At 42.5% G+C, this 17280-nt stretch overlaps 1 protein-coding gene across 1 annotated transcript in view; it reads left to right on the top strand.

The window, feature by feature from the left end:
- The first annotated feature begins 8632 nt into the window (after positions 1-8632).
- The window catches only part of COLEC12 (collectin subfamily member 12), a 100500-nt gene continuing 91852 nt past the window's right edge, over positions 8633-17280 (top strand). The window contains exon 1 of the mRNA XM_062632854.1: positions 8633-8871. Within this exon, the coding sequence (XP_062488838.1) occupies positions 8865-8871 (7 nt within the window). The 5' untranslated portion in view covers positions 8633-8864. The remainder of the gene's footprint in view (positions 8872-17280) is intronic.

Here is a 17280-nt window from a genome sequence, read left to right as displayed (position 1 = left end):
GTGGTCAGGTGGTGCCTCTGGTGCCTTGTCTTGTTTTCCTTCCCTTGGGAAATGTTTCTTGCTTGCATTGCATATGGCACATAGACTGAACGTGGTGTCTGCTGCTGCTCTGTTCTTCACACTCCTCCCTGCTTTAGCAGTGCTCCATTGCCAGAGAAAACCCAGAGATCCCCAGATCATAAGGGAAAAGTTTGAATGAACAGGTGCTCATTTACTTGTTCTGCAGTTCATGCTGATTTTGACAGGTTTTGACCACAAATTGCTCTGTCATCAAGCATACCCAGTCTCCTGGCGTGAAGAAAGCAGTATTGAAAATAACAGCATGAAGACTCTGCACTTCAAAGTGTTATTTTATAAATGTATAGCAGAATTCTTCCCTCTCCATTCCCAACTGTCCCTGCAGTAACAGTGAGTAATGCAAAGCTTTGCTCTTGCTCTCTGTGCTTTTGCCTCTCTGGGAGGCAGAGAGTTGGCGGCCTCACTGTGCTCTGTTAGCAGTGAGCAGATGTGCTGTTGCCAGAGCATGATGGAGTTTTCTCAATCCCAACACTGCTGTAGCACCTGCATTAAAACAGGCTAGTAACAGTGCTTGGTGGTTGAACTTTAAACTGAAATGCCTGGAATATCTTTTACAAAAGGCTCTGCAAGCCAGCTGCATGCTGAGCAGTCAGTCATATTCCAAGTAGGGAAAAGGATGGTCTCTGTTCTGCCTTGGGAGGTCTGGGTGGCTACTGCTGAGCCTGGAAGCACCAGCTGAAGCCTGTAACTCATTGCTTAAAGATAAGTTTGTAGGTAGTTGTACATGGATCTCAGAAAAATATGGATGCACATATTTCTCATAAATTTCTCAAGTAGAGAAAAGTCTATTCTTTTAGAAGACCTGACAGCCTGGGGTGACACAAAAAAGGCCAAAATCAGCATGTTCCCTTGTGTCCTCTCCATAACGCATTTTGAATTATACCTTCCCTTTACGGGGTTGCATGATAGATGGAAGATTAAAATCACTGGCCACCATGGTCATTCTTTCTTCATTCCTCAACTGGTTTTGGCCTTCACTAAAGTTACCCAATACTTTCCATTATAAGGACCTTGTAGCTTTGCCAAAGTTCAGTCATTCTAGCTGTAATTTCTCCTGCTGGCTGTATGCCTCTGGCTGATTTTGTTTGGACTTCTTTTGATATTTTTAGGGTTTTTTTTTTGAAAATTCTCGGTCATTTCCAAGAAACAACCTAAGGGAAAATGTACATATTGTTGTCTACGTCAAAAATTTATAGACACTTTCTTTTAAAAACTCTCATTTCCCAGGCTTTGGAGCACAGTCCTGAAATCTGGTGGGTAGATGATCTTTGCGCCTGGAATGGCCTTTTTTCTTTCCCAGTATAAATCTGCACAGCGTAGAAGCAAGATGTCAACCACAGTGTAGTGAAGAAAACTTTAAGTCTTTTAAGAGTTCTGCTTCACTTCTTGCAAAAGTCAGAGAAAAGGCAAGGAAAAAAGAAATTCTCATTTTCAAAGCTGGTGGCTTCAGTGCTAGAGAACAAGACTGACTCTGGCAAGCAATGCCTATGTGTCATGAGTAACTGCTCTGGGTCTGCTTGGGGTGGCATTCATTTTCTCCACAGCAGCCTACACAGTGCCATGGTTTAGATTTATGAGCAAAACAGTGTTGATAACACACCAATGTTTTTGCTGTTGCTGAGCAGTGCTTCCACACCATCAAGGGCTTCTCTGTTTCTTCTCTCTGTTTTCTGCCCCAGTGAAGAGGCTGGGAGGAGGCAAGAGGTTGGGAGGGGACAGCTGGACTGAAGTGGCCAGAGAGATAATCCATACTATATACATCATGCTCAGCAATAAAACAAGATTCTTTTTCCAAAGTAGCTGCTGCTTGGCGGCTGGCTGGGCATTGGTCTGCTGGTGGGAGTTGATGAGTTACTGCTTTTGCAATTTGGGATTACTTCCACCCCCCACTCACTTATTAAACTGCCTTCATCTCGACCCATGAGTTTTTCTCACTTTTGTGCTTCCAATTCTCTCCCCCGTCCATCTGGGGGAAAGTGAGGGAGCAACTGGGTGAGGGCTGAGCTGCCGCTGGCTGGCCTCAACCCACCCCAGCAGCTCACCAGTACTGAGCTCATCCTAGTTTATCACTACCAATGACTGTCTCAACAGTCCTGATAGGAGCCCTACAGTACCATTTGCTGAAGGGCTGAGTACTCATGCCTGCCATGGAAGTCAATGGGATCTAAACTTCAAGCGTATAAAATACTGTGTATGGCTGTAGCAGGATCACTGGGTTTATGCTATCAGCAGCACACCTAATGTCCTGATCTCTCAATCGTTCACATGCAGGATTCAGCTCAGAGTATGCCAGGAGATTGCTCTTTGCAGCTTTCATACAGAGGAGGCAGAAGAAGGGCAAAGGCAGAATCAGGAGTAGCTGAGTCTTTTGAGGCTGTGACTAAGATTTTAGCCAGGCTTGCAAAGTGGAAGGTGGAAGATGCCCTTGGGTGTGTAGTGTAAACACTGACTGTAGCACTGGGTGCCCTGAGAAATCACAGCACTTCAAGTTACTCACTTCTTATGAGAGGATAGCTTTTAACTTTAATCTTACTGTGGCTCAGTCCTATGAAATGGAGGTAATAATATTCCTCATCGCTTGCAAAGTTTAATTAACTTTCATGAAGTACATAAATGCTACCCTGATGACAGGCATAGAGGAAATCAATAATTTTATTTTCAAAGCAGAGCATGAATGTTGCAGTGAATGGGACCTAGAGGAACAACGAAAAGAAGATAAAATATTGAAAGGGTGCTCACTAAATTATTTTAATCCCTTCTCTGTACTGAGTAAATGGAGTTACTGGAGAAAAATTAATACACTGTTATAAACTATCATCCATATCAATACTTTTTATCAGTAGGAATAAATATGTCTTGTCAATAACTCCAAACGTATGCAGGTAAGTTACTGTCCCATAGGAAATCTTTCTCCTTGCGTCTGCTAATTTGTGAGTGCTCAATTTCACCACCTCAGTAATATTCTTTGACCACAATTATTTGTATGTGGTATTTGTGAAATCTTACAAAATGAAAAAGACATAGTATCTCTCCAAAGCTTTCATAATATTTTCAGTGACTATCTAATGTCCTGTAATCTACTGGAAAGAAGACAGAAATACTGCATCGGAAGCAACTGTAGACAATATAATCTCAGAAGCAATACACAAGGGACCAATGCGAACCTGGTAAATATGACTAAAAAGCATTACTATAGTGGGTATCTTTTATTGTCATTGTGCCCTCACAAGCAAAACTTGAAAGGTTCGACACTCCCCATAAAAACTAATTTACATAAATTAGAGATGTGTTCTATACAGTGAGCAAAATACAATTACAATCATGACGTTCCCTCATTTTCAAAGTTGCATTTTTTTCTGTACTTTTGGAGCCAAATTCAGAGCTGAAGAGTTATAATTTAATATTCCCCTGGACCTACTTACACCCTCTTGTTGAAGTGTGAGGGAGTCCTCGTGGGTGTAACTCACAGGCGGAAGAGCCAAAATACATTGCAGTAATGTTAACTTAATGCAGGGAGGATTCACTCTTTTTATTTGCTTTTCTTGCTGTGCTCCTCTCCTGTGGCCAAGAGTATACAAGCCACACTCACTTAGCCTTTGCTTGACTTTGAGGTCTGCACTGCAAGGCAAGAGTTCAGGAAGAATATATATGATGCATTTGGACTTGCCATATGGATCTATATTGATATAGCCAGTAAATTTGGAGAGAGGACACACCTGAACCTAGCCATGTGTGTGTCTAAGTAGATTACACCAGCTTCCACTCCCTCTAGTGCCAGATGAGACACCTCTGTGCATCACCTTATATCTGGGAGAAGTTGCACAGCCAAACAGGAGCGTGCAGAACACACTCAGGTGTCCCTCAATGCCAGATGAAACATGTGGCATGTAACAACAGCAGAAGGATGCTCCTCCAGGCTAACAGAGCCCAGTTCTCTGTTTATGCTTGCTGGCTCCCACTGATGATAACTGGTAGATGAAATGTCACTGGCATTTGGACAGTCTCAAAACATGGCAAGATCTTTACCTCCTTTCATCAGTGTGAACCCAGCCCTGGCCCATACCATTTTGACATACTCCAGCTGAAGAGCTGACCTGGTTAGACCTCAGGCAATAGGAATAGGAAACTATTTCTGAGGAAATCAGTATTATTTTACTGTGCTTGTTGAAAGAAACACACAAATGTTATTTGTTATTATGCAAATGTTATTACTAATGCATAAAAATCTACTCCTGCAAACATCCTAATAAAAATTGGCACTTTTTGGTCGTGGTTTGGCTGTCTTCAGCATTTAAGCACTCCAGCAGTAATGGAATTACTTTTCATTGTGTAAAATTTTGGAGCACGAAAGTAAAATATTTTATTGGTTTAAATATGCAGCAGACACAACAGCTACAATTCTTTTAGGCAATTTGACAAAATACTGTGCAAGAAAATTGGTCTATAAATTGCCAGAATAAAATTTCCCAAACTTTCTGAACTGGAAATAATTGCTCTTAGTTCAAAATATGAACAAAATCCATAATGATGTGTCTCATCAAATATCAAAAATATGAAGCAATAGTTCCTAAATATCATCATCTGCAGTTATTTGTAATAGTTGTACTTTTAATTACATTCCAGCATTTTGCTTTTCTTTAAATTTAGAACAATGTGACTATCCAGCCTTTTCTAGAGCTCTCTTGTGCTTTCCTTCTAAGAAATCCAGTTTCTAAATGAAAAATGTCACAGCAATTTAAGGACAAGAGAACTGGTGCATGGGCCTTTCCATGATCTATATCCAAACTGTATCTAGAACAAGTCTGTGTCTTTGAGTAATTCTGGCATACCAAAAAGACAGCCAGGTGTTTCGCTGCTTTCAGAATTTCTTTCCTTCAGTTTCCCAGTTAATCAAAATGTAGGAAAGGAAAACCAAAAACCCACCTTGCTTGTCAGAGGCAAATCTAGATAACCAAATACTTCCAAATTATAATGCTAATCACCCAGAATAAGTAAAAACTCATCTGCAGATTTAACAATATTATTAGTAAATAACTTCACCATTTGTTCAGGATCATTTACAAACTCATTACCCAGATCCAAGGATAACGTCTTCACTCTGGGCACAGGTCCAAAATGGTCATTAACAGCAATATGAAATTGTTGTGGAGAAAAAGATTTATCATTAAAATATGTTATAACACTTAACTCTAAGTTTTCAAATGGACGTTTTGTACTGAACCCAAATGGTTGAGACGAATGATCTTCCACATATGGTTCCCGTGTCACATGCAGTTCTTCTCAATGACGCATGGAATTTGGGGGATTTTTTTATTTAATTATTGCCCTTTGTATTGCATGTGGCCCCAGGCAATGAGAAGGCTGCCAATCAAAGAAGAATGCCACACATACCCCCATGTGCATGGAGTAAGGCTTCCAGCTTCAACAAGACTGGCCAAATAGCCAAAGAGCTTGTGGTCAGAGAAGAGAGTTTGTAGGTTAGGCTCTGGGAAAGAGACAGGGGAAGGTAATGGTCCATTGTGAAGTGCAATCAACGTGAATAGGAAATGGACACATTTTAGATCACTTCAGCAAAGTCTGTGCAATATATTCTGAAGTGCATACAAGGAGATTAAGTTTGTATCTTTTTCTTTTGGATTACTGCCAAATTTGAACACATTTTGCAGAGTAAAAGTGAGTGTGACCCATTTTAAATGAGCTTCCTTGATAATCAAGAGAAAACTGTAGCAAGGAAAAAATGAACAACACACACATGGCTGGTAAGTGCTTAAAGTCACCCTATGCCATAGCAACTGCGAAGCTCTCACTTGGGTACCTTATTTCAGCATTTGATGAATAAATTGTCATAGTTCCATATAAACAAGCCATATTAAGCTATTACGTAAACATTTCTAATCAAGGATGATTTGTTTAGATCCTCCAGACCCTCTCTGACTCGGAATCTGGCTGCAATGTGGGATCGCTTTGTGACAGGCAGCCCGTTGTGGTTGTCAGCTGTTGTTATACTATTATTATTGGATGAAAGAATAGGCCTCATAATTTATGTCCTCAACTAGAGTAATGAAAAAGTCCCTAAAATAAAGTGTTTCTGTAAAATTAGATTTCCCTAGAACACAGACTAAAGTTTCCTTAAAATAAAAAGAATATGAAAATATGCTTGAAACTTTTTCAGAGATCCGTGGTTCAAACCAGGGAGGCAGTGTAATTGTGTTTGGCATATTTCACCATAGCTTTAAATGAAATTTGAAAAATATAAAAAAGCGTATAAAAGGTTCAAGCTGGTGAAGGTCCAGAAGTAGGAAATGCTGGTTACATATTGGACCCTGTACTACGTACTGTATTGCACCCTAAATATGTAGGTAATCAGTGGTTTAACTAACTAGTAGGAATATCTCTTGAGCCCCATGTAGTAGAGAAATGAAATTTAAGTTCTGGGAGGTCAAACTTCATGGGGAGCTCACACCTAAGCAGAAAAAAGAGGGTGAGTCTGAAAGTGGCCCCTGATTTGGTTGTTCAGGATCAGCATCTATCTGAAGCCCAGGCAGGGGAGGGTTGCTGGAGAGAGGCTGCTCTTCTTACCTGAAACCAAGTCTGCTGGCATATCTGCATGGTAGCTAGGGATGAAATTTGGAAGAACTGAATGCAATTTCTTTTAAGGCCACTGGTTGTGTCTTTGGGTGATTCCCAGTGTCCTTGTGTGTGCAACTGCAGGCAGAGCTCATGGGGCATGGAAAGAGTACCACCTCATCAGCCATCTAACTATATAACCTATTTATAAAAAATTCAATGTGGAAAACAACTTACACAATTAAAAGATAATGTAGAAACTTATTTTAGACATATAAAGTGTCCCATTATGTCTGCAAATAAACTATTTTAAAGTCACAAGACTTTTTTTTTTTTTTTTCTTCTGCACTGTGTTTTCAAATATAAGTACTTTTTTTTTTCTGGAGAAATGGAGCTTTATTACTGGTTTCATCCAGCCTATGAGAATTAATGAAAAGATTCCGTCTTGGAAACATTCTCATAGGCTTTGGATGGGAGTCTATAGTTTTCAGTTTGGGTAACTGAATGATACTGATTATCCAGTATGAAAATTGTAAGTTCACTTAGGATCCAAAGTAAATCACACAACTGAGGGAACATTAATTGGTCTGAGAAACACTGCAAGAACTGTTGTCCTAATCCAACACAACACTACAGGACACCTGTAACTACTTGGTGACTGTATTCAGATTTAAGTGTTTTACTCACAACTTGTACCAAAAATAGATATTCCAGGCAACTTCCAGAGGGTAAACTAAAAACTGAGTCACGTCTCTTTGATATCTGAGCCCTGCTTTAAAGCAGCAAATGGCTACTGCAGCTGGTATTCAAGGATTTTCGCAAACCCAAACTGAAGGTACTGCCTCCAAGTCAGCGAAATGCGCTTAAGTAGATGTCAACTCAAGTCATTAGACCAACAGAAGGAATTTAGATTTCTAAACCTGTTCTTTAATTTTTGCTCTACAATGGTTACTTTTTGTGGATTTAATCCTCCATTCCTCACTCAGGTGAGATCGTACTTGGTTTCCAATGCTTTTTGACCTGGTGTTAAACTAATGCTGTAAACTAATGCTGTAAACTAATGCTGTAAACTGTACCATGACCTTTCTGGTATACTGTGGTCCTTATCAGACCCATAAGCTCATCGAAAAGACCATGTAGTATAATTTCTTTGGCTATCCCCACATTCACACCTCTTGTCTCCAAGAGGAAAGGCTCTCTGGTGGGTCCGCTACTTTGCTCATCCCCCGAACAAACCAGTGCATGTTGCATGAACTCTGCTTCATCAGCACTGATGTTAATAGTTGAAGCTGGGTCGTAAATACTTATCACTGTCTTTAATGCCCTAAAAAATGGATAGATTGCCGAAAATCAAAGCATGCCTTTCAGGAAAATGGGCGCTTGGAAATGATCCATTATCCCTGTCGACATCCAGAACTAGAGAAATAAAAGACGACTGGCCTGTATATCCCTAATCCCACAAATATTTACACGCATTCTTCAGTGCATGCACTGCGCACAATCCCATTGAATCCAACAGGGCTTCTTGCGGCGCTTCCTTCAATGCTAGGGTGAACTTTGCACATCCCGCAGTCTCTTCCCAACTGTCAAATTGGGCACCCACAGTCGCGGGACCGCTGGTCCAGGGAGCCGTGGCATGCCTGCACAGGGTGACGCTCAGCACGCTGGTTTGGGTCTAACACCCGCAGGTGCCTGCCACGCGCGTGAGGAGGGCAGGGAGGGACCTGGCATCACCACGTCCCACTCGAGCTCTCCGGCCCCCGGTGGGTGCCCTGTGAGTGCAGTCCTGGGCTGCCCCCCACGGACAAACCCTGCTGCCCACGGCCCCCACCACGGGCACCCCACGGTTCCGAGGGGCGCTGCAGAACGGGGTGCGACGCCCCCATCCCCAGCCGCCGGCGAAGCCCCGGGCCCGCCCCATCCCCCCCCCGGCCGGTCCCGGCCGCGGCCCCTTCCCCGGGGCGGAGGGAGGGAGGCGGGGCCGGGCCGGGCCGCTCGAGGCTGGCGGCGAGAGCGCGGTGCCGCCGGCGGCCGAGGAGCGACGACGAGCGGCAGCGGCAGCGGCCGGGGCTGCGCAGCAGGGCCCGCGGCGGGGCGCGCCCGGCCCCCGGCATGGCCCGGCAATAGGCAGGGAGCGCTGCCCGCCCGCCAGCCCGCCGCTCCCGGCGGCAGCCCCTGCCGCTCCCCGTCCGTCCTATGTGACCCGCTTCGGCGCCAAGATGAAAGGTAGGGACGGGAGCCGGGCGCCCGCTCCGCTGCCCGCACACGTGCGCAGCCGGCACCCAGCAGCGGCAGGGCTGCGTGCGGGCAGGATGCTGGAAGGGTGTGCAGGCATGGAGCAGGCGGCGGGCAGGGCGCAGGCAGGGTCTGTAGGGTGGAGGCAGGATGCAGGTAGGGACTGTAGGGTGCGGGCAGGGTGAAGGTAGCGCACCATGTGGACAGGCTGCTGCAAGATTCGGGCAGGGTGCAGGCAGGGCACTGTGTGGGTAGGGTACGGGCAGGGCACGGTGCGAACAAGTTGCGGGCAGAACACCGGCAGGGCGCAGGCAGCCGGTACCGAGAGGCAGAGCGCGGGTCTCGCCTTCGGTTTGGCTTGGTCAGCCCGGCCTGGGGAGCTGGGGGGTCCATGTGTGCTCTCCGCGGCGCGTTTTCTCTCGGCACCCCGCTTCCCTCTCTCTCTCTTCCCCCCTCCCAGAAGAAGACTTTTATTTCTCCCTGATTTATTTGTTTATATTTTGCAACGCTTTGCGATGTTCTTGGTGTTGCTTCTAAACATCTGGCAGTGATTAGGTGCCAGTAGAGGCTTAACTGGCTTGTGAAATGTATTTGGCATATTTCTTCTCAACAGCCACCGACTGGAAAATATTTGGTCCTTGCTTTGCATCTGTTAAAACTGAAACTTTGTTTCCTTTCCTTTTTCTTTGCCCCATGCCACTTCTACTGGTTGTCCCGATCCTGCAAAGTTGTGACTGAGAGAGAGGTATTACACGCTTTTAAAATCAAATAAAGAAGCAGATGTCAAATTGGTAGACTGTAACCTAGTAAGGACGTATATGGGGGGTTGCAACACAGCCTTCTGGTTATGAAAATTGATAGCGTTACAGCAAAAGGCAGAGCCTTTACATGCTGGGGAATACAACGAAAACATCAAAGGACATAATGGAAAGTTTAGGAAGTAGTTGGGAGTTTGTGAGAGTTGCATCTAGTTTTTCTTCAGAGGTAAAAATAAACTCAAAGGGTGGAAGGAAAAAACCCATGCATATAAGAAAATCGCTTTTGGGCACCGGTGTGCCTGTGCTTGGATTGCAGAGTTTTTGATTCCAGATGCCAGGAGGCCAGTAAACATCATGATAGTTACACTGATTTTCCAGAGCCGAGGAAACGAAATGATGTGATTATTTATTCAATTGCCAGAATAGCTGCCTGAAGGGAGAAGAAGCTTTGGGGGGGGGGGTATATTTGCAAGCCCACACACACTATGTAAGTTACTCCTGGTGCTGTGACATGGTGTCTCTAGAGGGCCATGCAACATATTAAAAATAATATATTTACAACGTTCTTTATTTATAGGGTACTTGTGCCAAAATTTTTGTCATCAGCTTGTCATTATCAGTGTAAGTGTAATGGCAGGAACAAACTAAAACAATGAGGATCCAATGATATAACCCCTGCCTGTTATCACCAAAAGCCTTAAGTTCTGTTTTTGCTAGGGCTGAGGCTGCACTGGTTTTGGGGGGAGGTGGGATGCAAAGATCCAAGGACAGCAGTAAGATGTAATGTGACTTGCATGTCCTTCTGTTCCGCCTCTTTGCAGAGCAGGGAAGTGGCATTTGGAGGGAAGATGTTACTCCTGCTGGGAGCACATGTTGGTGCCCTGCACTCTAGAGGGAGATGCTTCATGCTGGTTTCTAGCCATCACTATTCAGTTTCCTTAAGAGCAATCACAGCCATCTTATTTCTTTTCCCTGCAGATACAGAAATCAGTAATAAAACATGCAAAGATGAACTCTTAGATGACTGTGTTAATAGCAAGAGAAAAGAGAAACTTCCAACAAAACATCACATCAAGTGCCATTGCCAGTGTTATGGAAATCAGAGAGCCAAACCAAATTTTGACTCTGTGCTTTCCTTTTTGGGTGCAGACTTGTGTTTTCCTAGTTTCTCTTTAAACTTGATGGTGGTAGTAATTGTAGGACTTGGTGTAGTTACACATTTTTCTCAATAACATCAAAATGATCTGTTGATTGCAGCTGTCTCTGTATCTACCCTCTCTGGAGAATGGAGGAATATCTAAATAATTACATCACTAAAAATCTGTAAGGAATAAATTATATTTTCCATTGCTGTTATTCATAATGTGTTATGTTTTAAATCAGTAAAACAAATTGAAGTTTATGTTTAATATGCTGGCAGTTTTATTTCCAGCAAACTACACTGAGCTCACAAACTTTGTGATACTCTTTAGTAATAATTCATGTGATTTACAAAGAGACTTGACTGCTTTAGGGTCAGATATATCTTTTGTCAAATGATACTTCTAAGTTACAGTTATTTATTGGGGTATGAATGAGTGTTTGTTGCCTGGGAAACAGATGAAAACAGCTTCCTCATAGTCAAACACCACCACATATTCAAAAACACTGGCCCTAATTTAAGACAGGGACAACAGCTGTTAAAACTGAGAACTTCTTTCTGTATATCTGTGATATATTTTGTAATTATTACTGCAAACTGTATCTGTAATCACCACTGTCATGGCAGTACTGGTCATAACTATTTTCATCTGAAATGTGGATCTTGTTTGGATAATGACTTAATATTACTGCTCCAAATCAGGCAATGACAAAGTCAAGGTGGACATTTTGGGACTTTTGCTCCAGGATGACAGAAAAGCTCTTAATTATGATACCCAAGGTAACTCAGCTGCTTCTTCCCACTCTTCTTCCTTCTCCTTCCTCCTGTTGCTACGTACCACTTGTATTGTGATGGTGCTGGAGGACAAACATCTGGTGTCATGTGCTTGAGAACTGGAATGTGACCAAATACCCTGTCCTGTGCAGTTCCTCTCGCTTAAAAAAAGGCACATAGAGTGAAGCAGTGGGACAGGTTCATCCTTTGTTGTGTTCTACTGAAATTGGTGAAGCCAGCCCTTGCCTCAGGAATGGTCTAGTATGGATGCCTAGCTTAGTGTTGACCAGTTTACCTCAGAAGTGCCCTATGCTTTCTGCACATAGTTTTCAGTACATAGAGTACATTGAGCTTTCATTGGATGTGCCAGCTAAGTTTACCTCAAGTTTTCCTTATACAGTGCACACTTTAACAGAGAATTAATGGCACATCAGCCTGTATTTCATAGCATAGTTTGTGTTGGAAGGGACCTTTAAACGTCATCTAATCTAACCCCCCTGCAATGAGCAGGGACATCTTCAACTAGACCAGGTTGCTCATAGCCGCATCCAACCTGACCTTGAATGTTTCCAGGGATGGGGCATCTGCCACCTCCCTGGGCAGCCTGTGCCGGTCTTCACCACACTAATTGCAAAAGATTTCTTCCTTATATCTGAAAATCATTCCTTCTATGTTTGAACTGGGAGCCCAGATGCAATCTACAAGTAGAGCTTCCGTTTGGAAGAGCTGAGTGCACATGCAAATTCAGTTGCTCTTTCTCAGCTGCCTTGAAAATTTAAAACAAATAATCTATTTATATGATGTTTACATTATTGACAGGTTTTGTCTTTGTTTTGATGACACTGCTATTTTTACAGTATAAGGGAAAAAAGTTCTAATTTTCTAATACAGGAGAAAAGGTCTTTCTCTGTAATCTTCACGTGCACAAAATCAAATGCACAGGCATCTACAAATAGCTCTTTCCTGGACAGAAGCTTCAGATGCAGGTTTAAAAAAAATCCAGTCCTGAGCATTTTGCAGAAGCCGGAAAGCATCTGAAAACCAAGGATTAGAAGTGGAGTGATCCAGTAACCTTTACTTAGGCCAGTTGTAACAGAGCTTGTATGAATATAGTGACATAAACATGAAACATACGCAGGAGCTCTGAGTGGTGTGTGTTGGACATGTCACAGGACCCTACCGCAGAAGTTCAAAGGCACGAGCAGTTATAATAAATGTGTGATACAATGCAGAACAAATCCCAAGCAATGCTACTATACAGTCAGTGTGTATCCTGAATTGGTTGGTAGCACAGAGAATTTTAAGCCTGAATTGGTTGGTAGCACAGATGAATGAGAAAGAGGATCAAGCAAGCATGTGTCAAAGGAGATTTTTATTAAGAGTATAGAGAAAAGTGGAGTGTTAGAATTTGTGAAAACAAGAGAAATCCATTATTTCACAGATAGAAATATTACTGTACCACTACAATGGATATTGAACAGAATTAGCATGTAAGCTAGCTATGACAGGAATATTTTCAGTAATCACTTCTTCACTTTTAGTATTCTACCTTAACCATCCATGTTGGACTAAGAATAGCATGAGCAAGCCTATCCCTGTGAAGAAGAGAGTTGTTTAAAATCTCCTGTGGCTCTTTCTTCTGCTGCTTTGGGTTGCATAAATTTATTCCAGACTGACTTTGCTGCAGCTGAGAGCTGAACAGAGCCCTTTTTAGTCACAATCATTGAGCAGTTTGCTTAGATCTGCACTCGAAGACCATTGTGCCCAGAGGTGCAAATGCCTTTGCCTGCTAGGATAAGGAGGGAAAGGTGATCTTGCAGAGAGATAGAGCTGGTCAGGCCTTGCAGAGGAAACGAAGTAAAATAAAGAAAGAGAACTGGAGGAAATGTTAAGGATAAAAGCAGTTCAGTGCTGTGAAGGATGTGTGCCCAGTTATCTTCAGCTTCACAAAACGTTCCTTATCCTGAGGTTCTGTGTGTCAGCACAGAGATTCCCTCCTTCCAGCCTTCCCCCTTGGAAAGCAAAATAAAGACGCTTTTCACCAGGCACTGAAAGTGAACCTGATCCTCCAAATAATGTGGTCTGTACAAGTGAGGGACCAGCCTAAGATGAATTGTCTTTGGAGTCTGACTGCTTCCACCTAAAACTGCAGTCCCTTTCGGTGCATAAATTTGAGGTGAAGACTGCGACGTCACTGGGGAACAAAGTGAATGAGTTATGGTGGGTAATAGAGACGTGTGTTGTTAGGAATGTGTATGCCATTTTAATGCTGCTGTTAATTGCCTCCTCTGACATACAGACAGGGGGGCACAATTTTTCAGTGCACTAATGAGAACAGATCTGTTTGCTCTTAAATCATTACAATGAAATACGATATGATTTAAACTTTTAACTTCTAAGGTCGACCCTCTGCACCATGCAGCTGGTCCTGACCCCAGTGCTGTAGCAATGGTCTGCAGCACTGACAGGCTAAGAAACACCCCTATGTACTCTTTTCATTTTGAGCCTGAAAAGCAAAACCAGAGCAATAGTTCTTATGCCTCTGAATTTCTTAATCTTCTTTTTTTTTATTTTGTTTATTCTTAGTGTGAGCTCTCACATTTTTTGGACATAGCAGTGGGGGAACAGTTTGAGATCCCAGTATTACAGTGCACCCATTTGTCATGTTTTGTTTGGTTTATGCATGGTTAGGTGATGAAAGACGCAATCCAAGTCCTACCTAATGTGTCAAGAGAAGATCTCTGATCTGGGACCTTGCTTCTTGCTTTCTTGTGATACTGAAAATAGACAAATTCCCAGATGAGCTGCCTGAAGGACAGAGGTGGGGAAAAACCTTAGTCTTGTTGCCAGAATCCAGGCTCAGATGACATCCCAAAGGATGCTTTGGGCTGTCTTACAGGACTGCCTCAGCTGAACCTCTGCCACAACACCCCTAAAGACTAGGTACTCTGCAAATGCAGGATTCATGCAAGCCCCATTTGAAGGAGTGTACTATGTGACAAGTTGGACAAAGGACTGAGTGGAAAATACAGGCACCATACAGCCAACAACGGTGATCCTGTGAGCATGATGTGTTGGCTTGGGACCTTGTCAATTGGGAACCGTTTTAAGTGTGGGGTAAGTTTTTACAAGGCAGGGCTCATCAAAATTGATTCAGGGAGAAAGGGTTGAATATGAAAAGGGGCTACAAGGAAAAAGAAGCAGAGAAAGGCAGAAGAAGAGGACAAGTGAAACAAAGCATCTGTGAAAAGACAGGGGAATGAGCAGCCTGTTAGCCTAAGCAGGAGATTGTCCAGAATAAAAGCTGTGAAAACCAGTGGAAACCAATTAGACTGATGAAATCATCAACATCTGAAGGCCGCAGCTGCTTGCTGTGCTTCTGCTGGCTCAGTTTCACCTCTAGGTCAGTACTTTGAATGTAGACCCAGTTAATAGTGACCAGAAATGCATATAAATCTGGTTGCTGCTCAAAAAGCTTTTGAAATGTGATTTGAGAAACATATTGGTGTTCACTGTTCTCATCTGTCTGAACAGTTGTTAATATTACAGAAACCTCACAAGTGGATAAATTTTGCCTTTCCATGAGAAGGCTGAGATGGAGAGAGGGCAGAAGTAGCTTTTGGACACTGTAAGCAGTCCCTCATGGAGATGCACTTGTGTGGTTTGGAGCAGAGTTCTGCATCCATACTGGTTTATGAGTTAAAGAGAGGAGTATCACCATTTTCAAATAATGGGCACAGTTTCTTTCCAAATTGTACTAAAAAAAAAAATAAAATCTGTTTTTGATAATAAAATTAATTTTACAGAGTTGCACTGGGATATAACTATGTAGTTCCCATTAAGTCAGTGAGAAAGGCAGGGCCCCAGCTATTAAAGCTCTTTGGGAGATTTATTTTAAAGGAAACTCTCACACTGGATATCACTGTTACTACAAATTAATCTTATAGTCCTGAGTTCCCAGTGTGGTACTTAGGGGTAAGTTCTAATGTGCTGTAAATCGAATTTTCAGAAGGATTATAAAGGAACTTCTAAGATCTGAGTTGAAACTTGGCATGATGATTTTCAGCCCAGATGCCTCATTCTCTCCTGAAATAGATTTGCCCAGATTTTTAAATATAGTGTAGAATATTGGTGTCTTTTCTTAATTCAAGACTTCAAACAAAGTCTGTAAACAGACTTAGAACCCATCTTTAGTGCACATAAAAGTTATAGAAATGATTGGATAGCATGTGTCTGCAGCCACCATACAACCCAGCATCTCTAATGGTTCTGAGTTCTTGTTTGCTTCATTCGGTTAATCCTCTTTAAATGGCTGTGTGGGGTGTACTGTTAAAAGGTGACACCTGGACATATACATTAGCAGCTTTATGTAACACCTTGTGTATGCCAACACTGACACCCACAAAAGGAAGGGGATAAAATGGAAACAACTTCCCTAAAATCACCTTGCACCAAAGGCTCCTCAGATCTGGTGCTATTCCTGCAACAGGACTGAGTGATGCAGTGGTTATAGGCCCCATATAGTCCCAGGGCAGATTTGGCATTCTTTCTGACTCCAGGCCAGCTCTCTCTTACTTGACCTCAGAGTGACTCGTAAGGGGTCCATGATTAATTTATTTAAGATTTAAGAACAAGAACTAGAAATTACACAGTTCTACTCCACAGATTTTTGCTTTGCCTCTAGCAAATTAATCAAATGAGAGTCTAATTTGTTTTAGATTAAATGAATTCCCTCTGTTTGCTGTGTTAATCCCCAGCTGAACTGCTTTTTTTAATTTCCACTCCCTTGAAGCGTTTTACTGTAACTTATTTAACTCTACAACTGTATTTATTAGAGGTGTTGCAGTAATAATTCATAACTATAGGGCAAGCAGAATTTGGCATTGATACTTGGTTGAGTGTGAATATAACCCAAATATCTCAAAGATTGGGGTGTTTTCTTGACCAGAGCTCTTGCTTTATACTGAGTCCCTAAAATATTTGATGTACTGCTACTCAGCTACAGCAAACCACTTATTTTTAGTGGTTTGCTGTAAGCTCTGCGTGACAATCTGTTGTAGCCTTCAAGGAGACTCTTGTAAACCTGATGAAACAGGAGCTCTCTGGTGGTCTTTTGCCTACACGGTTAAATACAATTGGTTGCTCACATATGTTTCTGTTCTGCCCAAAGTTCACCTTTTTTATGGACCTTCTTTCTGCCAGAGCTCAATAGAAGTCAGTGTAATAAGAAATCACATTTTAACCAGCTTTTCATGTTTCTTCATCTTTCTTATTCTGGATTCTCTCTTTCAGCTCACAGCTAGGAGATTGGTAGAGCAGCTTATAACTAAGCTGTGTCTGGTCTTCCCAGCACTAAAGAGTTAATTCTTCTGTCTGGGACATCTGCTTTATCATCTGTTTCAATGAGGAATCTGCCTTTCATATTTTTCACCCAGGAAAATAAGCCTTGCCTATATTAAATGTGTATATATGTAGCGGAAATACTGCATTAATTCCAGTCCTCTCCGTAACCAGGAAGGGTTGGATTTAAACTAAAGAAAAATATTTCTAACCTATGCATTTCACAGTGTCAAACAAAACCCTCTTACACCAGTTGCAGCTGCACTCAGGTGTATGGGCACCACTGACATAAAAATGCAGAATCTCCTTTTGTAATATCAGCCACTGGTGCTCAAAACTTGTGTATTTTTTCCACTCCAATTTCTGATGCTGCCTTTAAAAGCATAA

The sequence above is a fragment of the Pezoporus occidentalis genome, unplaced genomic scaffold (assembly GCF_034315485.1).
Source record: "Pezoporus occidentalis ecotype Australia unplaced genomic scaffold, CSIRO_AGI_Poc_V1 ctg4, whole genome shotgun sequence".
NCBI lineage: Eukaryota > Metazoa > Chordata > Aves > Psittaciformes > Psittacidae > Pezoporus > Pezoporus occidentalis.
This window is presented reverse-complemented; position numbering and strand designations above follow the sequence as displayed.